Genomic DNA, 25146 nt, shown 5'->3' with positions numbered 1-25146 from the left:
CCCCTGAGCCACTTTCGGGAGGAAAATGACAGGAAGGAACCTCTGGTCACAGGTTCCACTGACAAGAGGGGAAAACCTAGGGGTGGCGGTTCCTTTATGGAGGAGGTCACACCCCCTGCACAAAAACATCCCCCAAAAGAACTGGTACCGAGTTTGCATTGGAGAGGTGGAGATACCCCAGGGAGGAAGTGGCAAAGGCGAAATGGGAACACCCCTCTTTGATCCCCTAAGGTGCGTCAGGGAAAGTTGGACTTCGTTTAGCCTGGGATGGAGACAGCTCTTCCCATGCTGCCACCAGGATCGGTGGGTCAGAGGAAGCCAGGCTCCCCTCCGCCCCGGCCTCAGGTGGTGCGCGTGGAACCCCAGCGGTGAGTCTGACCTCTTTTCCCTCCCGCCCGCCCATCCCCACCCCTTTCTAGGCCGGGACTTTATTAAGGCCAGTTCTATCAGTCTGAGCCATGCGCTTGGAGGAACGCGGAATCCGGCGGAAGCGCGAGGTGACAAGCCAGCAGGACAGGAGCTGTATCCAGGAACAAGGTAAGGACGGTTCTCTCCGGGTACCGAGCGCGGGGAAAGAGCGCGGAGGTGGCTGCTTGAGCCCCGGGGGGTGGTCAGAGCTGGCTGGCTCCACAGAGAGGCTGCCCGGGCTTGCTGACGGCCAGAGGCTCAAGGAAACATTCAAGACGCAGGAGTGGACGCGCACAGGCGCACACGCCTCCGAAGGACGAGGGAATGGGCCCGACGCGGCAGAGACGACCTGAGGGAGATGGCACAGCGCCTGGAGGGCAGGGAAGCGGGAACCTCCGGCCGCCAGCGGATGGGCGCTGGGACCCGCGAGCTCGCGGCACCGACAGTCAGCTCCGCGTTCCCGTCACTCCTCGCACTGCGTTTCCCCGGCGCCCCGCCTCCGGGGCACGAAGCGAAGGAAAGGGGCCGGGCCGAGGCTGAGCCCGCCCCCGCCTCGTCCCCGATTGGCTACTGCTGTTGTCCATCTAGAATCTATTTTTGATGGAGTGGGGGTGCCACCCAGTCTGCCCCAGATCACGTTTGCCACTAGCAGCCAACCAGTCGGGCCCAAGTCCGCGGGCAAGAAGCGATTGGGGCGAGTGAGCTCGGCCCCGCGGTCCCCCGTCTGGGTGCCCCCCGCCCGAGCCCGGGGCGGTATATTCTGCCCTCCCCGGCCACCTCCCCCTCGTGGAAGCGGTGCGGCGGCCTCGCAGTAACGCAGAAGCGAAATGTAGCCAGCCGGGTGTCGCGGCTGGACGCTCGCCTTGCCTGGGGGTGTGGGGGTGCACGCCGGGGGCCGAGGAGGACTGCCGAGGAGGAGAAGTGATGAGAAGAGGGGGAACCTTGCACCCCCCGAGACCACGGGTCCTTGCTGCCACTCGCCAGGCGCCCCCCTTCCTCCCAAGCGAGGGGCAGGTCAGTCCTGTTGAGGGGGTGGGTGGCGGAGGGCGGGAGACCTGGCGCGCAGCGCATTTGCTGAATCTGATCGGGGAGAGGCGGGAGGACACCCAGTTACTACCCCCTTCCACCCGCCCCGGGTTTGGGGATACTAAAACGGTCTTTTTTTCGTCCACTCCTCAGGGCATCCTGGGTCACTCTCGCTTCTTTCATCCCAGGGCCTTAGGCCCTTCTGAAGTCTCTTTACAGGAAGGAGTTGGGTGAGGGACTGGCTTCTCTCCCTTCGAGCCCCCTTCCAGGTTAGGTGACCTGCCAGGAAGACGGGAGAAGGAGGGAGGGTCAAGTTTTAGCGGACTCAGAAACTTTTCTGGCACAAGGGCAGTGAACTCTCTCCTGCTCAGAGGTTTGCTTCTGGATCTCTAGTGAGGGTTTTTGAAAGAACCACAGGACAGTGTTTAAGGAGACTGGAAAGGATAGTCCTGGTGACGTGAGTGGATAGAAAGAGAAAACAATTTCCGTGGGCCAGTTACTGGAGTTTGAGCCACCCTTTCCCAAACTGTAGTTGACTAATTGCGTGTGTTTGGAATACTTGAGGACATATTCATCCCTTCCTAGGGAAATTCTCTTTAAGTATATTTTTTACTTGTGAGAGCTATTCTGACGAAATGGAATAGGGTGGGATCAAGGCCTGGGGATTCCTTTAGGCAAGGAAAGTGGGGCCATTCAAGCTAAAGAGACTGTGCATTTGGGGATAAGTGCATTTTCGCTTATGCTGCTTTGGTTTTTGTTTTGCCTTTTTTTTTTTTTCCTCGGTTGGTGCTTTTGTTTTTTGTTTTTGTTTTTTAAGAATTCCATTATATCCAACTCTCAGTAACCCCGGGGAACAGGGCGAACTTAGAGAACCTAAATGTGGGCATAATAACCAATCATTTTACCCTCTTTCCCTTCAAACTGAGATAACACCCTGTCCTATCTGACAAGCTCACAAGGCCAAGAGCAGGGGGAGAGAAGTAGGGACAGAGGCCTGGATCCAAGTCAGTGTCTGAGCTTTTTGTAACACTGTTGACTCTCAAGGGCAGGAGTGGGTAGGCCTCTGGCTCTTGGCCTTGGTCTGGCAGCCTTGCCCCATTGCCCAGGGAGTCCTCCTGGTATTTTTTTTCCTCCGAGACTAGGGCTTTTAGGGGGTCTGGGGACCTTCACTCAGTGGTCAAATTCTCCCTGCTTATCTGCCCTGTGTGGCTGTCTTGTGACTGTAAACAATCACATTCTACAGCGGGGTGGCTGTGTGGCAGGGAGTTGGTGACTGAATTTGTAACTGACCCCATTGGGAGACCACACCTAAATAATCTTGGGTTCTTACTGGGCATTCAAGAAGGGATTCCCTGCCAGGGCATCCCTGCCCACCCCGGGTTGCTGAGAAGGCAATGCCAAGGCCTCCTGCCCAGCATCTTCCCAGTCCCAGGCGGGCCCCATCTCATTGCCGTTGACCATGGTGGTGATCCCTGTGGGGCAGGGGGTGACCTGTTGGGAGGATGGCGGGAATGGTGCCTGTTGGACATCCAAATGTCTCAGGGCAGGAATGGGTGACTTTAGTGAAAAACGGAAGGCAAATGGCAAACTCTTTATGCCTGCCTCGTGGGAGAATTCTGCCAGGAGGACCTGCCCTTTCTGTATCGTAACATTCTCCTTTTCTTGTCTTCTTTCTTCCCACGTAAGGTGTTCCATACAGATTCTTGTGACTTTAAGGACCAGGGATTTGGGAAGCTACGAGGTCTTCCCAGGAAGGAAGGAAATCTCTGGAAGAAGGGAGAGAGACGGCAGACACTGCCCTGGGACCAGCAGAGCCCGAGGAGCTGTGGAAAAGAGCCCAGCCAGAGGCCGGGGAAGGAGCTGCAGCCCCAGCCCAAGTCTGCCTTCTGAAAGATCTGAACTCAAGCTACTTTTCATGAAAGAAGGCCACCTCAGAGGGCACCCCCAGACTTGACTGGGCTCTTCTACTCCTCTGGATGCCCCCTGCTCAGAGGAGCCTGCGCTGAGAACCAAAGAAGAGGCCAGAGAAGTCTCCCCCAAGCCCGGCGCTGGCCGGCTGGGTCAGGCATCTGCACCCCTAGCGGCCAGCTGCAGAGTCTGGTTAAGACTTTCTTGCTTCCTTCCAGCTCGTGGCTTCAGTGCTTGATGGGGCTGCCTGTTGGTGGATCAGTTTTTGCAGCGCCTGGTAGGAGCGGAGAGCCGTGGGAAGAGGTCCCGCGGCAATCAAGCCTGGGTTCACCCCAAGACTAAGTTTTTTCCCAAGTTAGAAAGGGAGAGAAAGCCAAAAAAGAGAGGAAAGCTCCCCTTTCTCCTCCTCCCTTCCCGTCATGTCCTCTAAGCCGGAGCCAAAGGACACCCACCAGCTGAACGGGACTGGCCCTCCTGTTTCACCCTGCTCTTCTGATGGCCCTGGGCGAGAGCCGTTGGCCGGGACCTCAGAGTTCCTGGGGCCCGATGAGGCTGGGGTAGAGGTGGTGGTGATCGAGTCTCGGGCCAACGCCAAGGGGGTTCGGGAGGAGGACGCCCTGCTGGAGAACGGGAGCCAGAGCAATGAAAGTGACGACGTCAGCACGGACCGTGGCCCCGCACCACCCTCCCCGCTCAAGGAGACCTCCTTCTCCATCGGGCTGCAAGTGCTGTTCCCCTTCCTCCTGGCAGGCTTTGGGACTGTGGCTGCTGGCATGGTGCTGGACATCGTGCAGGTAAGACCTGGGTAGGGCGGCTCTTGACCCTGAGCCCAGAGCCACCTTTTCCTCCTGGGAATTTGTCTCTTGGAGCCTTTCCTCCACCTCCCTGTCAGAAGCAGCTGCTGCTTCCTAGAATACTGTTTCCCTTTGGATCATGTCCTTGGTTTCTTCTTGGTCTAGTTACTTTCTACAGCAGCCCTAGGAAGCCCGGTAGCCCCGGGGAGGTGGTCAGGGCAGTATTGCTTACCAGAAGCAGAATTGGTTCCAGAGCTCGGGCTTGGAAGAGGAGAAATGGAACAGGGTTGTTGCCTGCCATCCCTCCTGGGCATCCTTGCTGAGCCCAGCTCAGTGGGAGACATTTAGATGGGTCTCCTCTTTATGCTTTCTTTTTATGCCTCTACTTTGGGGTTTCAAGGACACCCGTAGTAGAAAGCTCAGTTTCAAGTCTCCCTTCCATCCCCCTGCTGGGCAGGAATTTGTCCAGCTGCCAAGAGGGTCTCAGATTAAGTGGGAATGTTCTTAACGGCATTTCGTGATGCTTGTCTGCCTGTAACCTTGGCAGGATCCCCTTGGGGAATGGGGGTGGAGGTTGGGCACATGCTGTCTGATAACCTGATTTGGGTGGGGGGTGGGGGCGGTGACATGATCAAAGTGCTAATTACGTGACATATATGGAGACAAAATATAACCAAGCCTGGGCAGACCTGTCTCTCCTCCTTACTCCTCACCTGTCTTTCATGAATCTGCTATGGGCAAAGAGAGTTCTTTGTGAGGCTCCTGGGTAGAATTAAGGAGAGGAATTGGTGGGACCCGGAAGCTAAGAGCCAGGGATATGTTGCGTTAGTATATTGTGAGCAAGGACTTTCCCAGAACCTCCAGGTCCCAGAGATAGTTAAAAGTCTTATTTTTAGCTAGAGTCTTTGAAGCTCAGTAGAGCACTCAGAGCTTTCTGAAGGTGCTGGGTTTATCTAAGTTAATCATTAGCATTCATCAAATTCCTACATAGTGCTGGGCTCTGTCCTAGGTACTCAGAGAAATACAAAAGCTGGAGGAGATCTGGCCTTTGCTCTTTGGGATCATCCCCTGTCCTTCCCCACCGCCACCACCCCCCAGCCCAGTGTGTCCCTGACCATGGAATCTCTCAAGAGGACATGGAGTTCAGCATCCCCTCCTCTTTGCCAAGTCAACCCGACAAACGATGCATGTGGTAATAGAGTCCTGCTGGCATGTGTCCATGTCTGTGTCCCAGGAACTGAGGGTGGGTGGCTCTGGGTGGTTGCTTCGGTAGTGTCCACCTGGACCACTTTGACTGGGGTCTTTAGGAGAAGCCTGTACCTTTGGATACTGATGAGGATGGTGTTTATGTCACGCCAAAATGCCTTGTGCTGCCTCCTCTCCCCTCAGCCTGTTGTCTGGGGACTCGCTTCTCCTGGAGATGAGGGAGCCGGCCCGGGTCTGGGAAGGTGGGCTTTGGATTCCTCCCCCTGGCGGCTGCTCCTCCTCCCGGGGCAGTTAGTGGGGGTCATGGGAGGAGGAGAAATGAGGCCAGAGTGGCCGTTCCTCCACGTCTTCCTTCCCTTTCCTGTGGCCTTGGTTCTCATTCGCAGAGTTTCCCAGGTCTGGTTTGGTGCGTCCAGTGGGGTGTAGAACCAGGGTCTGGCGGTGAACTTATTTTCTGGATAATAAGAATGTCAGCAGGGAGCATTTGGTGGGTCCCTTCTGTAGGCCTGTAGGTAGAATATAATTTGTTGATAGGTAGCCTGTGGCTCAGAGTCAACAAGTCAACCTGGTCATCTGACTCAGAACCTGCGCCATTAATCTCTGTGGCCTTCACTGCGGCCATGGTTTGCCAATTGGTTAAAGACTTTGGGAGGAGTCTGCTCGCTTCGTCTTTCCCTGAAGAACAGGGTGGACTGGAATCTGGAACAATTGGAGTTGTATTCTCAAGTGAGCAGGAACAGAAGTTCTTAGAGAGCCCCTCCCCCCAACCCACACACAGAGAGTTCTAGAGCTAGAAAAGGCTTCTGACCTCTTGCCCCACCCCCACCCCTCAGCCATGAGCCTGAGAGACCTAGGTAGGAAATTTGAAGCCAGCCCAGTGTGCCCACAGATGGCCAGCATTTGCCCTTGGTGTGCCACCTCGGCTCACCCCAGAGCTAGGGTCCGGTCGGTATGGATGACAATGACTGGTTTGTCTTTGTCCCCCTCCCCAGCCTCCCTGCTGCAGCTGGCCCGGAGCAGGCCCTGCAGATAGCTGCAGTGATGTCATGGCAGGGGTGGGAGCAAAAAGCCCAGGGCGTGAGACCACAGGGAGACTCTTATTCCACATCCAGAGGGGTGAGAGGGGTGACTGACAGCCTCAGATTCAGGAAGACCAGGACGGTTTCTAAGGGCTCACACCTGCATCCCTCCTTCACAAGCTCAGATGGCCTTCGGTGGGACAGGATCTGGGAGTGCCTAAGAGGCTGGGGCCACCTGCGGGAGCTGGCTATAGAGTGTTCCCAGTGCCTCCAAACAACTGAGCAGAAGGCCCAGTGTTGCTGCAAGATGTCTCCTTGATCTAGGGCCCCCTGTTTCCCTCCGCGGCTGCAGAAGCCCCAGTCTCTCCCCAGAAGGCCCATTTCTGTCTCCTCTTATCTGCCCTCCTCTCCACTCAGCACATACAGCCAGCCTCTGCAGTGAGATAAGGGGCTGGCGTACCGGCCAAAAGTGGGGAAGGGATAAAGTGGGCTGCGATCTGCTGCATGCTCCCTACTGAGGCTGAAAGTTCCTATAGCATTTGGGAAAGAATGCTGGAGATGCTGTGCCCCGCCTCCTGGTCTGGTCTCAGGCTGCTGCAGAGCATCTCACTCCCCTCTTCAGTTAATATTTTGAGGGATGGAAGTGGCAGGAGGTGGCGTGCCAACCTTCACTGGAGCGTCCATCTGTGTTAAGACAGGTGGGACTCCTAGGTCCTTATCTTAACTCACTACTCACTTGCTGAGGATCCCAAGGAAAGGAGACACCCCTCCTTCCCCCAGATAACCCCTTTTCTGCCCTGCTGTGTATACAGAGGAATCCACCGAGATGAAAGCGGATGGCAAGCTTGGGGAAGTGGAACGGGAAAGAGCATTCCTCTCGTGGCTGGCCTGCCCCCGCGGCTGCTGGCATTCCTGGGCAGGACACGCGGGCTCCACATGACCACCCCTTTTATCACACTTTGTACAGCCTTCTGTACCCAGGCGTTGCCTGGGGGCCCTTCTCCTGTGACACCTCGAGTATGTCTGCGGGTTAAGGGGAAAGCCTCAGGTGAAGGCTGGGTTTACTCTGATCTATTTTGACCCAGCCCTCACCCTGAAAGGTCAACTCCAGCCCAACGTCCCAGGTCCTCCCGCAGCCTGGTTCTTACAGCTTCTAGGGATTTCAGTTTTCTTCACGTCTTTGACGACAGCTCTTCTGGGCTGTGACTTTCTTCCCAGCTGCTCTCCACCTGGAGGGGAAGAAGGCTCAGAGCAGAATGATCAAAGGCAGGGGAGGGTCTGCCCTTGAGGCTGGAGGAAGTGAGGGATAGACGAGCAATCTGGCAGGACGGGGAAGCAGTAGCGGCAGGGCCACTGAGGTGCGAGACTTAGGCTGATTGCTCAGAATCAGAATTATTTCTAAGTGTCGGGGGCTGCAGTCTTACCATCACCCTTAAAATATCAGGAGCCAGTGAGCCCCCACTCCCCGCCAAGGACAGAGAAAGAGAAGAGGAGCAGCATTTCTGAGAAGCAGTGAAATCTGGTGTCCCGTCCTGTCCCCACTTCCCACCCAGTGCTTCCTGGAACATGTGCCCTTTTCCATCCCCAGCAGAGCAGGAAGGCGTGGGTGAGCGCTTGGCTGACCAGTTTGACTTCAGGGGCAGGAGCTTCCAGCCAGGATGAACAGGATGGGCCTGAATTAGGCCTAAGGAGGAAGGAGAGACACTGTCTGCACACATTCTACCCACTCCTCACCTCACTAGCCTAACCCTGCTTCCTGGGCTCTTCCCAGAGCTGTGTGTCTGTGTGTCTGTGTGTGTGTCTGTGTGCGTCTGTGTGTATGTGTCGGGGTGTGTGTGTGTCTGTGTCTGCGTATGTGTCTGAGTGTGTGTGTGTGTGTCTGTGTGTGCGTGTCTGTGTGTCGGTGTGTATGTCGGTGTGTGTCTGTGTGTGCGTGTCTGTGTGTCTGTGTGTGTGTCGGTGTGTGTCTGTGTCTGTGTGTGTGTGTGTGTGTGTGCACGCACCCGAAGGCACGTCAGAGACTCCCACGCCCGAGCATCATCTTTGCGAGGGTTTTGTGGGTGAAGAAAGTATGTGTGTGGGAATTGGCTACTCTGACCCAAGTGCCAGCTCAGAGCTTTGCTGGGCTGGGGGCCCGGGGACGGGAGGTTTCAGGCTGTTCCTGGACAGGCTGGGGAGACTTTTGCATAGGGGCTATTATTGCAGCTGCTGGTTCTCCTCGCCCGTCTATCCCGCATCTCATCACCACTAAAACCCCATCCCTTCCAGGTCCTCGTGTAGTTAAAGGAGAGGGTGCGTGTGTGCTGGGAGGTGGAAGGACCTGGGAGTGCTTACAGTGGCAGCCTGGGGTCGGGGGGAGCACTTAGCTGAGCTTCATACATTTTTTCTCATTCATAAAGACAAACAATATTCCTTACAAACAATTTAGAAAATATTGCTGGCATACACGTGGAGTATTTCCTTCCGGGCTTCTTCACTCTGCCAGTACGTGTACGTATATTACATACGCCTACCTGGAGACCTCAGCTCTTCACAGAGCTGACAGCTTAGAAGCCGGGAGGGGCAGGTGTTTTGCAGTGAGGAGGAGATGTGAGGCTGTGCTCTGAGAGGAGCTTTGAAAACCCACAGTCGGCTGCCCTGATGAGGGGAGGGGAGGGAATTCTTCCTCTCTGGAGCTGCGTGTCCAGTTGAGGCGAGGGAGGAGGAGGTGCAAGGCCTTGCCTGCTGGGAGCTGGAACCCCGGTGGTATGCACAGCCGTGTCCAAGAGTAACAGTGCCCGAGTTCCTCCAGAGCGGATGGGGCTCACTGGGGCTGGCTGCCTTCGCTCTGGGGGCCTCAGGGGTGAGAAGGGATTTGCATCCCTCCTGACTCTTTCTGTGGGTGCCTGAAAGTTCAGCAGCAGTTGCCGGGGGAGAGGGGATTTCTTTCCCATCCTTAGTCTTCAGAAAGGGGCTTCTCTAAAGAGTCCTGGGCCTTCCACCCGTGAGGGGCCAGGCCAGGAGCTCAGGGAAGGGTAGGATCTAGGCTTAATGAGATGAGCCCTTCCCAGGGTCCTGGTAGGGACTCACCCTGCTGCCATCACCGTTAACACACCCATACCCAAAAAAACTCAAACAGGGAAAGAGGAGTCCTTGCCTCCATAAGACACCCCAGGGCCCAGCCTCTCCTGGTCTCTAATCCTGGCCTCAGCCCTTTCTGATATCCCTGCTCACCCTTTTTTTTTTTATTGTGATTTAAAAAAGAAAACATAAAATTTATCATTGTAACCATTTTTAATGTATAATTCAATAGTGTTAAATATATTCACATTGTTGTAAAACAGATCTCCAGAACTTTTTCATCCTGCAAAACTGAACCACTGTATCCACTGAACACTAACTTCCCTTTTCCGCCTCCTCCCAGCCCCTGATAACCACCATTCTACTTCCTGTTTCTAGGAATTTGACTCCTTTAGATACCTCATGTAAGTGGAATCACGTAGTATTTGTCTTTTTTGTGACTGGCTTATTTCACTTAATATTATGTCCTTAAGATCCATCTGTGTTGGGGGGAGGGTGTAGTTCAAATAGTAGAGCGCATGCTTAGCATGCATGAGGTCCTGGGTTCAATCCCCAGTCCCTCCTCTATAAATAAACAAACAAACAAACAGAACTAATTACCTTCCCCTGCCAAAAATAAAATAAAGTAAAACTAAGTTATTAAAAAAATAAATAAATAAAATAAAGGTCCATCCATGTTGTTGCGTGTAACAGTACTTCCTTCCTTTCAGGGCTGCGTAGCTTTTCCCTTGTGTGTATAGACCACGTTTTGTTTATTCATTCTTCCATCAGGGGACACTTGGATTGCTTCTGCCTCTTGGCTATTGTGAATAATGCTGCTGTGAATATGGATGTGCAAATATCTCTTCCAGACCCTGCTCTCAGTTCTTTTAGCACATGGGAGATTGCTAAATCATAAAGTAGTTCTCTTAATTCTTTAAGGAGAGATCATACTGCTTTCCATAGTGGTTGCATCATTTTACTTTACATTCCCATCCACAGTGCACAACAGTTCCAATGTTTCCTCAACCTCACCAACACTTGTTATTTTCTGGGTTTTTTTAATAGTTTCTATCTTCATGGGTGTAGGTGATACCTCATTGTGGGTTTAATTTACAGCCTCGCTCATCTTTAACTATAGCATGTCGGTGGTGGCATTGCCTTTAGGGACCATCTGATCTGCCCCCTGAAGTGTACGGTTTATAGTCAGGCGCTCAAGGCCCTTGTAACTTGTCTAAGGTGCCTCCACTGCTCTTTGTGTGAGGATGTTGGGGAGCGAGCACGAGGCCCAGCCTTGCAGTCTCTTGTGGGGGACCCAAGGCTCTCAGTCCAGTTCCCTTGCACATCAGAGCACTTTCCCTCCTGACCAGGATGCTCGGATTTGCCTGCATACCTCTGCCTGGCCGCCTGACCCCTCCCCTCTCCAAACCTGAACGTTTCCCACTCTTAAAACAAACAAAGGAGCACCGAACAGAACCCACATTGCCCTCGGGGCCAGGGAGGAAGCGCAGTCCCAGACTTTTTGCCCATCTTCAGTTTCAGTTGCAACTAAAGTAGCTTTTAAATAGCCCATCCTGGCTCCTGCAGGTTTTCTTCCTGGCGTTACGGAGCGCAGTGCTCTCTGCACCTCAGTTTTCTCGTTTACAGAATGGGGATTGAAATAGCTCCTCCCTCACTGGGAGGTTGGTAGGATGAAATGAGAAAACGCGCATAGAGCACTTAGCCTAGCACCAAGTGCGGACTTAAAAGATGTAGCTGAAGAAAAGGGTGGGCGGAGAGCCAGGGCTGGGGGTGTCTCAGGGAGAGAATTCACATCTCCTGACTCCCAGATCAGTGCTCTTCCTGCAGGGGGACACGCCCCTCTCCTAGCTGAGAGATTTGGGAAGGTCTGTGGGATGAGGGAGTTCAGAGGGGGAATAAAAAGCTTCTTGCAGACCAGCACTCTGAGGTTTGGGGGCCAGGGTCTGACTTCAGAGCCCTTTCTGAAGGAGGGTTGCTGTGGCTGAGGCCCAGAACCCTTGAAGATAGAAACCAAACAAATTCTAATCTCCTCAACCCCAGCCCCGTGGAGCCCAGCGCTCAACAGCTGAGACAACACCACCCAAGGCTGAGGCCACAGAGAAACTAGACTGAAGGTGATTTGAAGGGAGGTTCGCAAAGGGGTGTAAGCCAGCCCAGGGTGACTCAGCTCTGTGGGTCCCCAATGTCTTTTCCCCTGGCCCCACAAAGCATGCAGAGGAAGCAGAGCCAGGCTAGGGTCTCCTGACCGGAAGGGACCCTCTACGCCCCCCCCCTTTTCTGGGTGGCAGGAAGGGGGGCTGTGTTGTTCGGAGCACCATGGGCTTGGTTTGCTTCCAGGGTTCCTGGAGAAAAGGCGGCTGATGTGCTCACTCCCTGCTGATTCCATTTCCTCCTCAAGCCCCTGCCCCTAGACTGTCCAGTTGTAACCAAGCAAGGGTGCATGTGCCCACAGCCAGAAAGCCAAACTCTGACAGCGGCGTGTGCAGCCAAGGAAGGGCTTCGTGCGGGGCGCCAAGCAAGGGAGTGGAAGATAGGCCTCCGGTCCACTCCCACTCGGTCTTTGAATTGAGAGTTTTTCAAGGGGAAGAGCAAAGAAGCTGGGGGTTAATCATCATCTTGTGACACTTCTTAATTGTAGTTTCGGAGTCTGGATGCCTACTGTTTTTTTAAGAGACTCTGATCCGATGGTCCATGACCCAAGGATCTGATAGCTCATCTTGCCCTGGAGGAACAACCTGAGTCTGTACTTCAACAGTGTTATCACTGACCTCAGCAGTCCTAGCCACCTGACTCCAGTGGCTTGTGTTCAGTTAGCACAGGACTGAGGAAGAGGGGACAAGAAAGGGAATAAAGTTTTGGATAGAGTGATTAACCATAAACTCAAGAAGGGTACTCGCTTTTAGGTGAACTTAGTTTCACGTTCAACCTTGGTGCCAGCCCTTTGGGGCCCTGAAATTCCTGGGTTCTGTTTTCACCTTGTAGCACTGGGAAGTCTTCCAGAAGGTGACGGAGGTCTTCATCCTGGTGCCTGCGCTGCTGGGGCTTAAGGGGAACCTGGAAATGACCCTGGCATCGAGGCTTTCCACCGCAGTGAGTGTCCTGGCGGGAAGGAGTGGGGCACACAGAGGACTCCGGGCAGCACAGACCCCGACTAGGAGACCGCTGCAGCCCTCTCTCAGCCGCCCGGGGCTGCGGTGTGGGGCTGGGGTAAAAAGGTGTAGGGAGATCCCGGGCTGGTTGTCCTGCTCCTGGGCACGGGCTCCCTGCCCAGAGTGGTTCCCAGGCTCGGTTTCTGGATGTCCCAGCCATCCCTGGACTCTTGCCCCACCCCCTGCTTCGCAACCCACCTCGTGACTGTTTGTGCAGCTTTGACAGGCAAGGCTCATGCTGGTCCCTCCACCTGCACAGATGGGGGCCTCCTCTGATCTCCAGCCCTACTCTGCAGCTGGGCAGGAGCAGAGCCAGGCCCTCCCAGCACCCGCCTCCCATCCCGTTCCCTTTCCCCCATGGCCGCTTGCTTCTCTGTGAAGGAAGAGGTGAAGAGGGGCTGCTCATCCCTCCCCCCACCCGCAGTCGCTTAGATCAGCCATGATGGTTCAGAGACTGAACCAGATACAGGGCCCTGGGCTGGAAGCCATAAAACTCAGGATGCCAGGGGAGCCAGGTGGCAGGGATGTCCCTGCATAACCATGAGCCTGGAGAAGGCAGCAGAGAGAAGTGGCAGCCAGCCTAGCCCTCCCCAGCCAGCCCTACTCCCGGCCGACCCGTGCCACCTCGCTCCCTCCCAAACACTCTTGCAACCTCTGTCCTGCACCCGCAGCTGATTTCCTTCCCTAATAGAGCAGGCTGGCTTCAGAGCCAGGGATCCATCATGTCATTCTAACCCAGGTGGGAATGAGCCACCCGAATGAGAAGGGCAGAGGATGAACTCTGCCTCCGCTCAGTGACTGCCCTGAGAGGAAGAGGGTGGGGAGCCCTGCTGTGGGAGCCCCCTTCTCACCCCCAGCCCGTTGCAGGACCTCAAGTCTCTTCAGCTCCTTCCCTCTCATCCCAGCCCCCTGCCCCTGCTTCACTCTCCCTGCGGGTCGTACCCTGGTCCCAGAGTCTCAGGTCACATGCACTGCCTACTGATCCAGGCAGGGTCCTAACGGACGGAGCTACAGGCCTTTTCCAGCCTGGAGCTCCAGAATCCTTGTCCCCCCTATCCCAGGCCAACATTGGGCACATGGACACACCCAAGGAGCTCTGGCGGATAATCACTGGGAACATGGCCCTCATCCAGGTAAGACAGCAGGTACCAGAGAAGGTGGGCTAAGCTTCCTCCTTGGTCAGGAATCTGGAAGGCTCAGGTCAGCCCCCCACTGGCTCCTGAGTAAAGCTCCCGCGTCCTGCTGAGCTGGCTTCTCCCAGAGCAACTCTAGGAGGTAACCAGGTTTCCTAGGAGAACAGCAAAGATGGGGGGACCCTAGTATCTCCAGTGTCAGTTCTTGACTTCCAGTGGTCCAGAGAGCTGGTGTCCCCACAGATCAGACTCGGGAGGAGATTCAGGGGTGCTGAAATGCCCTGGACCACTGTTGTCCCATCTCCCCATGAGGCCACACAATTTCCAGACTGGTCTCAGGCCTTGTGTCTGGACTGAAGTCTCACCCCTATCCCCAGAGGAATATTCACTCAGCTAGTAACATGTCCTGGGCTCCTGCAGAGTGCACTCCCCAGTACTGGTGTCTGGTGTGAAACTAAATAAATAAAGGGATTATTCCAGCCTGGGAGGGTTGGACAGTCCGGCCCAGCCTGCCTCCTGGGGCTGCTGAGGGCCAGGAAGAGGTCTGGCTAAGTGCTCAGTGACTTCAGCTAAGAAGCTCTCTGCTCTCCGAGTTACCACTCCCCTCCACAGGTGCAGGCCACGGTGGTGGGCTTCCTGGCTTCCATCGCGGCCGTCGTCTTTGGCTGGATCCCTGACGGCCACTTCAGTATCCCGCATGCCTTCCTGCTCTGTGCCAGCAGCGTGGCCACAGCCTTCATTGCCTCCCTGGTCCTGGGTAAGGAAGGGAAGGGAGGGGCAGGGAGTAGCCCAGAGGTGTCAACTAAGCTTGGCACCTCCAGTCTCTCTTTTTGTTGCTTGATGCCTACTTACCTCTTCTTACTTTGCCTGGCCCATCTCCTTCCTCCCCAGGCATGATCATGATTGGAGTCATTATTGGCTCTCGCAAGATAGGAATCAACCCAGACAATGTGGCCACGCCCATTGCTGCCAGCCTGGGCGACCTCATCACCTTGGCACTGCTCTCAGGCATCAGCTGGGGACTCTACCTGGAGCAGGGTGAGGCTGAGGCCACCGAGTGCGTGACTAGGGTGGACTCCTGTGTGGGGCTGGGAGAGATGGTAGTGGGTTTACGAATGTGTAAAGATTTCTATGTTCTTAACGATTTGGTTGGAACACAGTTTGTAGTAACTCCCTCCCTTCAAGAGATGAGGCTAAGTATTTATCTCAAATTCATGCAGGCAGTAGGAGCAGGGGTGAAAATATCTGAGAAATATGCTTGGTCCTGTGGATTCTTACCTCCCTTGGAGGGGTAAGGTGGGAAAGGCAAAGGAAAGGAACTAAAAGCTGGAAGCTGCTTGCAAAATGAAGAAGAGGAGGGGAGACAGGGATTTCTGAGAATCAAAGCAAGAAACCTGGCATCTGGTCCCTACCCCTAATATGTCCAATGTCTGGGGAGGAGCTTTCAGCCTTGGTTTCCTCATCTGCAAAATGGAAAAGGCTGGCCCTGCCTACCTCCTGGGCTTACAGTGAGCATCAAATGAGGCAGTATATGTACTGGCACTTACCATGGTATTACTGTTGATCTGTTGGGACATTTGCAGGCTGAGCCAAGGGGAGGCTGCGAGCCGGGAGGCACAGTGCTCACCTCCCTCTCTGATCTCTGCCTCTCTCAGGTGTCTGGCAATACATCTACCCCCTGGTGTGTGCCTTCTTCGTGGCCCTGCTGCCTGTCTGGGTGGTGCTGGCCCGACGGAGCCCAGCCACAAGGGAGGTGTTGTACTCGGGCTGGGAACCTGTCATCATTGCCATGGCCATCAGCAGGTAGGCTCGGGCTCTTAATACCCACCCCCATCCTCCCCCGTCCCTGCCATAGACTCTCTTTTAAGCCGTGGAAAAAGGGAGTGTGGCATGGACTCTAGAAATGCCTTCACCGGTGGATCAGTCACATGTCTTTCTGTTGCAAGCAACAGAAGCCACCTGAAATGGGTTTCATTAGAAAGCAGAACATGTTGGCTAGGGAACTAAAAAGGCACACCTGCATTCAGGGACATAAATGACATCATTAGGGCCCTGCAGTCTCCATTTGTCGGTTCTGCTTTCCTCCGTGCTGGCCTACAGTTCCAGGTCTGCACTTTTCTTTTCTTATGCTTACTAATTCCAGGATGGGGAGAGAGTTTCTTTCTCTCAACAATTCCACAGACTCCCACTATAGAATTTCATTGGCTCTCACTCAGTCACCTGGTTATCCCCGAGCCAATCACTGTGGCCTTGGGGATGTGCTGCTCTGATTGGATGGGCCTGGGGCCTTGCTATCATTGGAGCACTGTCACTCGAACCACAGTGACTGAGTTCGAGAGAGGTGGTTCCCTGAGGAAAAGCCCAGCACTGTTCCCAGGAGGGGAAATAAATACTGAGCAGGCAGAACAGCAGGCAGCTCCTCAGCCAGCGTTGGGGGTGGGTACCGGAGGCGGCTGCCTGACCCAGCACCACCAGCTTGCTCGGGGCACTGTGCCAATGTCAATGTTAGAACATCAGCTGCTTCTGGCAAAGGAAGCGAGGACTGGAAGACCAGGGACTCCTGGGAGCCACCTTGCTGCCCACAGCCAGATGGGCCTGGTCCTCTCCTCCCAGGGACCGAAATCTTCAGTGATCTTTGTGTCATCTTGTCTTTGTGTCTGTGTAGTGTGGGAGGCCTCATCTTGGACAAGACTGTCTCAGACCCCAACTTTGCAGGGATGGCTGTCTTCACACCTGTGATTAATGGTGAGGTCTCGACGTCAGCTGCCGGTGGGGAGGAGAGGACAGGGTCAGAGGACTCGGGGGCTGTGTATCAGTCAGAGTTCTAGCAGGCAAGAGAATCCAACTCAGTTCAAGACTTTAATGACGGGGCTGCTCACAGAGGTGGAAGCAGGGTAGAGGGACCCAGAAGAGAGCAACAACAGGAAGCCCTGGTCCTCAAGGGTCAAGGGGGAGGAAGTGGTGTTGCAGGAGCCCAGAGAGAGCCCTTCTCTGCCCCTCGCAGGGGTTAGCCACTGCCAAAAAGCAGGAGGGATCAGGAAAGAAATACCCAACCTCTCTCTCCTCCCACCCTTTCTGTGTACTGGTGCCTTCTGATGAACAGACCCAGTTAGAAGCAGCCAGCAAGGGAGGCTGGGCGATGCAGTCTGTGGAAGTCAGCTTCCCAGGGCTCAAAGCAAGGCTGAGGGAATAGGTTGGGGTGGAAAGGCAGAGTAATTAGTACAGTTCCTGGGAGAGGTACCAGAGTTCAGAGCTCAAACCTAATGCTTGAAACTGGTTACTGGAACCAGTGCATTAGCGTTGGGTGGCTGGGTCCGTGCAGAGCTTCCGAGAGGGGCTAAGGCAAGGCAGGGCCCCGTCCCCTTGGCTGTGTGGGACAGCAGGTGTGCCAGCTGCTCTGGTGGAGAAGGCAGGCTCCCTGAGTCTGCAGATCTGCCCATGTCCCTCCTTGCGCTCTCAGCCACGCCAGGGGTGCATGGGAATGCCACATTTCCATAGTAAGGAGGATGCGAGGAGCCTGGAAGACTCTCTGGAGAAGGGGTACCCTTGTCTTCCTTCTTAGTGTCTCATTCTTCTCCTAGGGACTGGTGCAGGGGCCATGCACTACCTCCCTGGCCCCACCACGTCTCAGGTCTTGTGTGTCTCTGCAGGTGTTGGGGGCAATCTGGTGGCCGTGCAGGCCAGCCGCATCTCCACCTTCCTCCACATGAACGGGATGCCAGGGGAGAACTCTGAGCAAGCCCCTCGCCGCTGCCCCAGCCCTTGTACCACCTTCTTCAGTCCCGGTAACGTAATGCCAGAGTCCCCACCTCCTAGGTTCACGCCATCACTTAAGAAACAGCTATGGCCCAGATACATGGGTTCTCTTTTTCTGTTGGTTCTGGAGGGCAGAGCCCAGGCAGGAAGGCTGTCCTTGCCTGGGACACCCTGGGGGCTGGGAACCACAGGATGGAGACGTAGGGACAGTCAGTTTCCTGCTGGCCCAGAGTATAGCGTAGGGCCTCCTGACTTTGAAAGGCCTCCTGGAGCCAGGTCTCCTCCTTCTCACACCCTCTCTCCCCCGGTCCCAGATGTGAATTCTCGCTCGGCCCGGGTCCTCTTTCTCCTCGTGGTTCCAGGACACCTGGTGTTCCTCTACACCATCAGCTGTATGCAGGGCGGGCACACCACTCTCACACTCATCTTCATCATCTTCTACATGACAGCTGCACTGCTCCAGGTATGGACTGGCAGGGGCACGGGCTGGGGCCAGGGCTGCCCTGCAGACATGGGAGGGGGAGGTCCAGGCTTGGCCCATCAGACACTTGGCCACCTCTTTCTCTGTGATTGGGTGGCCGATAAACACCGGACAGGGGCTCAGGAGAACAGGCGAAGTCACTAACATGCTGTGTGACTTTGGCCCAGTTGCTTTACCTCTCTGGGCCTCAATAATACATTTGTAAATTGAGAGGAATGGACCAGAGAGGGTGGCCTACCCCCACTGGCCAGGCCACGCAGCTCCGCAGGTTCTGTTTACGTGCTGGGCTTCCTTGGGAGATTTCATTTGAAGAAAGGGTTTCACAGCTTGAAAAAGTGTCAAAACTGCTGCACTAGATAATCTGTGTCTCACATCCAGCCTTGCCACTCTGTGATACGATGGTGCTTTCTCCCTGGTTTTTTTTTTTATTACATTTTTGCAACTTTTATTTTGAAATAATTATATATTCACAAGAAGTTGCCCCCCCCCAAAAAAAGAATGTAGAGAGACCCCATGGACTCTTCACCCAGTTCTCCTCAGTGGTAACATCTTACATAATTACAGCACAGCATCGAAACCAGGAAATCAGCATTGGTACAGTCCACAGAGCTACTCAGGCGCACTCGTTTTACTTGCACACGTGTGTGTGTGTGTGTGTGTGTATGCGTGCAGGGTTATGCAGCTCTATCTATGTGCATTCCTATAACCACCACCACCGTCAAGATACAGAAGTCCATCACCACAAGGCTCCTTCATGCAACCCCTTCATAGCCAAACTCACCCGTATTATTATATTTTAAATTCCTGCAGATTTGTTTTGTGAATAGATGGTAAGAGTCACATGGTTCAAAATTTTTTAAAGGTTCATAGTGAAACCTCAGTGAAAAAGTCTTCTTTTCTCCCCTTTTCCCAGCCATCTGGTTCTTTTCCTCACAGGCCGCTGGTGTGATCTGTTTATTTTTTTAATTTTTTTAATTGAAGTGTAGTTGATTTACAATGTTTCAGGTGTACAGCGAAGTGATTCAGTTGTAATATGTACCTGTATTCTTTTTCAGATTCTTTTCCATTATAGGTTATTACAAGACATTGAATATAGTTCCCTGTGCCATACAGTAGGTCCTTGTTTATCTATTTTATATGCAGTAGTGTGTATCTGTAAATCCCAAATTCCAAATTAATCCCCCCCCAGGTGTTTCCTGTTTCTTGTATATCTTTCAAGCTTTATTCTGTACCTATACAAACAAACAGACATGTTTTTCTTGTTTTCCTCCTTTTTAACACACATGTAGCGCACTGTACGTGCTGCCCACGCCCTGCTGTTCTCACTTAACAATCTGTCTTAGAGATCATTCCACATGGATGTGTAAAGAGAAGAGCACACTGATTTTTATGGCTGCATTCTCTTGTGTTGTATAGATGCACCATAATTTCATTTAACCAGTCCCCTGCTGGTTAACCTTTATCCCTCCAACCCCTCATCCCCAACTTTAGAAACATGTGTTAGGACATCTTGGCAAGGGCTGGCCTAGGAATCCACCACATGCAGTTTCTCGCAGCAATTACCCCAAGTTGTCACATTCCTCTGTGCTGGGGTTCAGTGCACTCGGTGGGAAAGGGGAGGGTTGTGTGTGCTGAGGGTCTGTGGCTGGGGGGTAGCCCTCAGCCTACATTGGGAAGGATGCGCCTTGGCTCCATTCCCCAGTAGGAACACGCTGGAGGCTGCTGTCACCTCTGCTGTCTTCTCCAGGCTGCGGCAGGCTGGGGTGTAGCACTTGATCTAAAGGTTCTTCCTGATTCCTTTGCCACCACCTCCCAGCCACGTGTGCCTGGGCCTGCTCGGGAGGCTGGAATGTGGGGACAGCTGCTGCCATTCCCTTCCTGGGGCACATCCCAAAGTCCTCCTGGCCACACGCTCTTTATTTGGGACTTTTCTGCAGCTGCTGGAAAGGGTGTGAAGTTAAGGGGCGGGGGCAGGGGGAGGAACTGGCCCTCACCCAGGCTGGGGCCAGGGACACAGGAGTCCAGGGCAGCCGTGTGCAGGGCCACGGGGAATGTGATGGGGGTTGGAATTGTAACCCCTGGCTTCCTCAGAGAGAAGACAAGAGAGCAACCAAGTTTGCCTAAAAATAGGTGTCACTTCTGGCTTCCGGATCCCCCAGTGAGCCCTGGTTCCTGTATCTCAGCCCCTTTGGGCAGAATTTGCATAGCACAGTATTTACAAATTACTGTAAAGCCTCCCAGATGACTGTGTTGGAGCTTTACCGTTAGAAACCACTTCATTCTCACACAGGATGAAGTCATTTAGAAAGCCCAAACATCAGGGATCATGCAGGGTATATAGAAGACGCAGGCCCGCCCACTGCCCCGTGGTATTCTAGATCAAATACATCACCAACTTAACAGTGCGTGTGACTCTTGTTAAAATGCAGGTTCCGATTTAGGAGATCCAGAGTGAGGCCTGAGAGTCTGCATTTTTAACAAGCTCCTAGTTATTGTCGGTGCTGCTGGTCCTGGGCCCACTAGCAAGATTTCTAATCTAGATCCTTCTTTATTTTCTATAGTAATGGAAGAAAAGCAAGGGCCCAGATAATCCAAAGCAGCAGATAATCCAAAATGTCTTTTGAATTGCTATGCACTGTCTGCTTTATATTTAGCTGACTTATTCTGAATTCTATTTCGCTAGGACTAGTGTTAACATACACTTGCATTCTTTGCGCCCACAAAAGCAGAATGGAAGGGGTCAGGAGGAAGCCAGCTTGGGATAATCAACTGTTACTCAGACAACTGTGCCGGCAGCAGCCTCAAACACTGTCCTTGTCCCACTTGGCTCTGAGGAGAAATCCCTGTATGAAAGGCGAACCCTACCCCCCAGCCCCCTGCCGGGCTCCCAGAGAGGCCAACAGGACGGGAATTGGAGTGACCTGAGAATTGGATGACCCGGTGTTAGAGGCCAAAGGGATGGATTCCTGCAACCAGTCGGGTGTAGGTTAGGAAGCCCCCTGTTTGGTAGGTTTGAAGGCAGAAAGTAATGCGGATATGGGAGACCTCAGGGAGTAGCGACATCTTCCTTCCCAAAGAGTCCAAAATACGCCTGTCTTCTGTTCAAGGTGGTAACTGTGGGGTGGAGGAACATAGAGGGGTTACCGGGTGGAAAGATGAGCTGTCCCAGCTTAAGGGTTGTGGACGGCCAAGCCTTGTGATGCAAAGAATGGGTCCAATCGTGTGGCCTCTGGCTCCCCCTGGAGAGAGGGGATGGCTACAGGAATGGCCCTTCTGTTTCTCCAGGTGCTGATTCTCCTGTACATCGCAGACTGGATGGTGCACTGGATGTGGGGCCGGGGCCTGGACCCGGACAACTTCTCCATCCCGTACTTGACGGCTCTGGGGGACCTGCTTGGCACTGGGCTCCTAGCACTCAGCTTCCACGTTCTCTGGCTCATTGGGGACCGAGACACGGATGTGGGGGACTAGCCTGGCCACTCAAGCTCCTCTCCACCCCTCTGCACTTTCTTTCGAAAATTGGGTTTTGTTCTCCTTCCCCCCCCCCTCCACTCCACACTCCCACCTCTTTCTAGGACTTCACTTTGATACTGAATTCTCATTATTTTCAATGGGAATTTTTATACATTGAGCCAAGTTTGTATAGCAAGAATTCAGGCAGGACAGATGGACTGCGATGCACAGTACAAGTTGATTTTTGAGACAATCACCAAGTGCAATTTCATGGTGGGTGCCTCCAGGTGAGGGGCTCGGGGCAGGGGTTTCTGTCTGGAATCTGGGGCTATTTGGTGTAGCTTTAGCAAACTCAGTCTTGCACCTAATGAGGAAACCCTTTGTGAGTGGGCTCTGGTTTTTTCGGTTTTGTTTTTGTTTTCTTTTTTTCTTTTTGGTTGAACAGATGGAGAAATAGCACTCTCCTCTTCCCTCCCCCACGTGCATACTTCTTCTAGAAATGGACCAACTTCAGAGCGCTAGGCAGGAGACAGCTTGCTCCTTGCCCGAAATAATCCTAGCCCTATTCTCTGCCCTTCTGCTTTCAAAAAGAGTGGGGTGGACTATTTAATTGTGTACCTGGTTCCCACCCAGTTGCCTGATAAATACCACCAACCCCTCCCTTTGATCTTTTTCCAGCAGATTGTCTCATCCAGGAAGAAATGAGTGGTGGTCTGGTCTGCTTGTTGACCCATGTCCACCTATAGGTTTGCCAAGATCTACATCTTTCCTCCCTGGGCCCAGAGGACTGATTCTTTATCTCTGTTCAACCTGCATCTCTAATTGTCTCTAAGCACTACCTTCCCCAGAGCTTGCTAGGTGGGGTTCCGAGATTAGGGATGGAGAATGGGCATGTGGAGAATGGTTGGGAGGGTGAGGGCAACCAGGGGTGTTTCACTGCTGCTGTTTCTCCTGAGGACATAATCACGTGGTCATCTTCGACTCTGGCACTTCCGAAAAGCACTCATTCTTCCATGCCAGGGAGGGCAGTTCTCCTCTCTCTTGACTTCTGCCCATGTTCATCATTCATTCATTCACTCATTCAACAAACACAGCCTCCCCAGTAGGAGTTCTCCTGCAGGCATGGTCTGAAGCTTATTGAGCACTGTTTATTGAGTGCCTACTATGTGTTAGTTACTGTGCCAGGCACTGACTAGCCAGGGGTAAGGGAAACACAGTTCTAACCTGGCCTCAGTCCCCAGATACGAAGGCCGTGTGCCCTTTTCAATCTGGCGGAGAAAGTTTTCTCCCTGTAAGTATTTCTATCTTTATCATCAAACCAGATTCTGCCCTTAGATTTCCCTCCCAGATCCCACCTCCATACAACACTGACCACAACTAGAGCCCCAGCCCCATTGCTCAGCTATGGTTGATTTCCCTAAACGACCCTTCCTTACCTTCCCTTCCCTCCAACTCTCCTCACCAGCCACCCAAAAGAGGATTCAGAACTAGGAGGCTGGCACCAACCAGCTACTTTTACCTTTCTCTGCCCAGCACCAGAGTGGAAGAACACTGGAACCTCTGCACCTTCCCTGTGACCCTTACTGTGAACAGATCCACATTCACGTGTGTACACATCTGGGCATGAGGATGCAGGTCTTTTCTAGCCTCTCTATCCACAGCCTCCCTATCAATCTTCCCCTCTGTAGCATCCCCAGGGGAAGACTAGACAGTGACCCTGTCTCTTACCAACACCATGCTTCATCCCAGGAACTTGCCCTGAACCTCCAGACACACTTTCCTCTCCCTCCGTTTCTACCCAGGCCACCTCCGGCATCTAGAACCTTAGAATCGGAACCATAGAGGTTACCTCGTGGGGGTTGTGTCCAGCAGAGCTAATTAACACCAGCCTGGGCTTGCTTCTGCTCTTCCTTGGGCCTTTTTTCATCTTCTCCTCCACCTCCAAACACATTTGCACACAGACGCTTTCTTGTACAGACACCCGAACCAACTCCTCTGCCTCCAAGGCTGTGCACCTGTGATCAGCAGTCACTCCTGCCCCAGTCACTCACCCCTCCCTCATCCCTGGAGTTGGGCCAGGCTGCCCTGGAGGTGTCCTCCTTTATGGAAAATGCAGGCAGGTAGGCGTGCCCCATGCCCTGAGTCTGCGTGCGTGCCGAGGGAGGACTGCGGGGTGAGAGGGAAAGAAAAGGAACCTCACGACTTCATGACGCTCACAGAAGATGGGTTTCTCTTCCCCTGATTGCACAAACTGCATGTACTTTTGGCCGGGCTGCGAGGAGCGACATTGGTTTATATCCTTTACAAAGTTACAGAACTGTGTCTTAAGAGAATTATTTATAGTGACTATAACTGAATTGACAAATGTCAACGTAACTGATAAATTATATTTGGTAAAATAAAGAGGACGTTTATTTAGGTGGTTGGTGGTTCCTATGTGTCTCATCCAAAAGCAACTTCCACTGTTGTTTCAGGGCCCCTCTGTAGTCCGGTTCTCTCCTCACACGGAAGTGGAAAGGGGCCAGAGTGTGGCCAGAAATGAAATATCTCTTAACTACAGAGATACGTGATAGAAAACCAACGTCAGTCATTTATTGGGAACCCGTTTCTCAGTGGTGCTCTGGGACGTATTCCAGAAGCCTTGCTCTGCCCTTGCTATCCACACACCTCTCTTGGGCTGAAGTGCAGGGGGTACAAGCATTTATGGATTAAGATTCCTTCCCTCCAGAGGTTTACAATCTGCTTGGGTCAAAATAACAATAGCTATTATGTGTTGAGTCCTTATCACGTGCCTTCACTGTGCTCAACCCTGTAAGTGCTTAGAAATTTACAATTGACAGCAAAGGATTTAGAGTCAGACAGGCCTGGGTTCAAATCCCAGCTCCTCTGCTTGGACTTGTGTGACCTTGGGCAAATCATTTACCCTCTCTGAGCTTCAGTGTCCTCATCTGTACTGAGACCTATTTCCTCGGGTTGTTAGGAGACTTCAGTGAAAGAATTGACATAAAGCACTAAGCACTGTGCCTGGCACATATTAAACCCTAAAATCCTAGGCGATGTCAATACACTGGCCACAGGGATAAATGGAGGGTGGTTGGAGAGCAGGCAGATGGAAAGGACACCTGAGTCTTGAGGGTCAGGGAAGTCTTGGAGGAAGGCGAGAAGAACAGGAGTTAGGAGAAGAAAGAGCCATCCTGGAAAGGGAACAGTAAGCTAAGCAGGGAAGTGAGCCCATTGCTTTTTGGGAACCACAAATAGTTCATATGACTTGAGTTTGGAGGGCAGGGTGACAGCACAACCTTATGAGACACACAAACGTGTTTTGACAGCAGTTTTTCTAAGACGGCAGATAGGGAAGGGCAGAGCCACAGTGCAGCCCCACCCAGGTCTTTCTGACTCAGAAGCCTCTGCTGGGAACCACTGCCCACCCAGGACATGTTCCCCAAGGATGTACGACAATGTTATACAGCACACGGTGCTGAGCATTACCCATCTCGGTGATCAGCCCTTTTTTTTTTTTTTCAGCTTTATTGAGGTATAATCGACAAAGTTGTAAGATATGTAAAGTATATAATGTGATGATTTGATGTATGTATACATTGTGAAAGAATTCCCCATCATGGAGTTAATTAACAGCCAACACTTTGCATTATTACCTTCCCCCCTCCCCCCTCCCCATGAAAACATTTAAGAAATCAGCCTTCTTTTTTTTAAATTGAAGATCAGTCCATTACAATGTGTTAAATTTTTTTT

At 53.1% G+C, this 25146-nt stretch overlaps 1 protein-coding gene across 3 annotated transcripts; it reads left to right on the top strand.

Annotated features, from left to right (window-relative positions):
• Positions 1-462: 462 nt before the first annotated feature.
• SLC41A1 (solute carrier family 41 member 1) lies at positions 463-23812 on the top strand. 3 transcript variants are annotated; one of them, XM_064477120.1, is made up of 12 exons: positions 463-537; positions 3121-4136; positions 12404-12511; positions 13632-13703; positions 14316-14460; positions 14595-14741; positions 15359-15506; positions 16369-16448; positions 17354-17488; positions 17774-17922; positions 18996-19052; positions 21226-23812. In XM_064477120.1, exons 2-12 carry the CDS (start codon positions 3762-3764, stop codon positions 21409-21411), a joined length of 1602 nt encoding a protein of 533 aa, XP_064333190.1. In that variant the 5' UTR covers positions 463-537; positions 3121-3761; the 3' UTR covers positions 21412-23812. The 3 variants fall into 3 exon arrangements, with proteins under 3 accessions (XP_064333190.1, XP_064333189.1, XP_010989660.2); XM_064477119.1 differs by lacking the exon at positions 463-537 and adding an exon at positions 1047-1422; XM_010991358.3 differs by lacking the exons at positions 463-537; positions 18996-19052 and adding an exon at positions 1049-1422.
• The last annotated feature ends 1334 nt before the right edge of the window (positions 23813-25146 follow it).

Source organism: Camelus dromedarius, chromosome 21, assembly GCF_036321535.1.
Source record: "Camelus dromedarius isolate mCamDro1 chromosome 21, mCamDro1.pat, whole genome shotgun sequence".
Lineage (NCBI taxonomy): Eukaryota > Metazoa > Chordata > Mammalia > Artiodactyla > Camelidae > Camelus > Camelus dromedarius.
This window is presented reverse-complemented; position numbering and strand designations above follow the sequence as displayed.

Bases quoted from the DNA above. Each gene is read 5' to 3' on its own strand.
- SLC41A1 (XM_064477120.1), top strand. From the start codon at position 3,762: ATGTCCTCTAAGCCGGAGCCAAAGGACACCCACCAGCTGAACGGGACT. The intron at 4,137-12,403 runs GTAAGACCTGGG...TTCACCTTGTAG, and splicing joins TGGTGCTGGACATCGTGCAG to CACTGGGAAGTCTTCCAGAA. The intron at 13,704-14,315 runs GTAAGACAGCAG...TCCCCTCCACAG, and splicing joins GGAACATGGCCCTCATCCAG to GTGCAGGCCACGGTGGTGGG.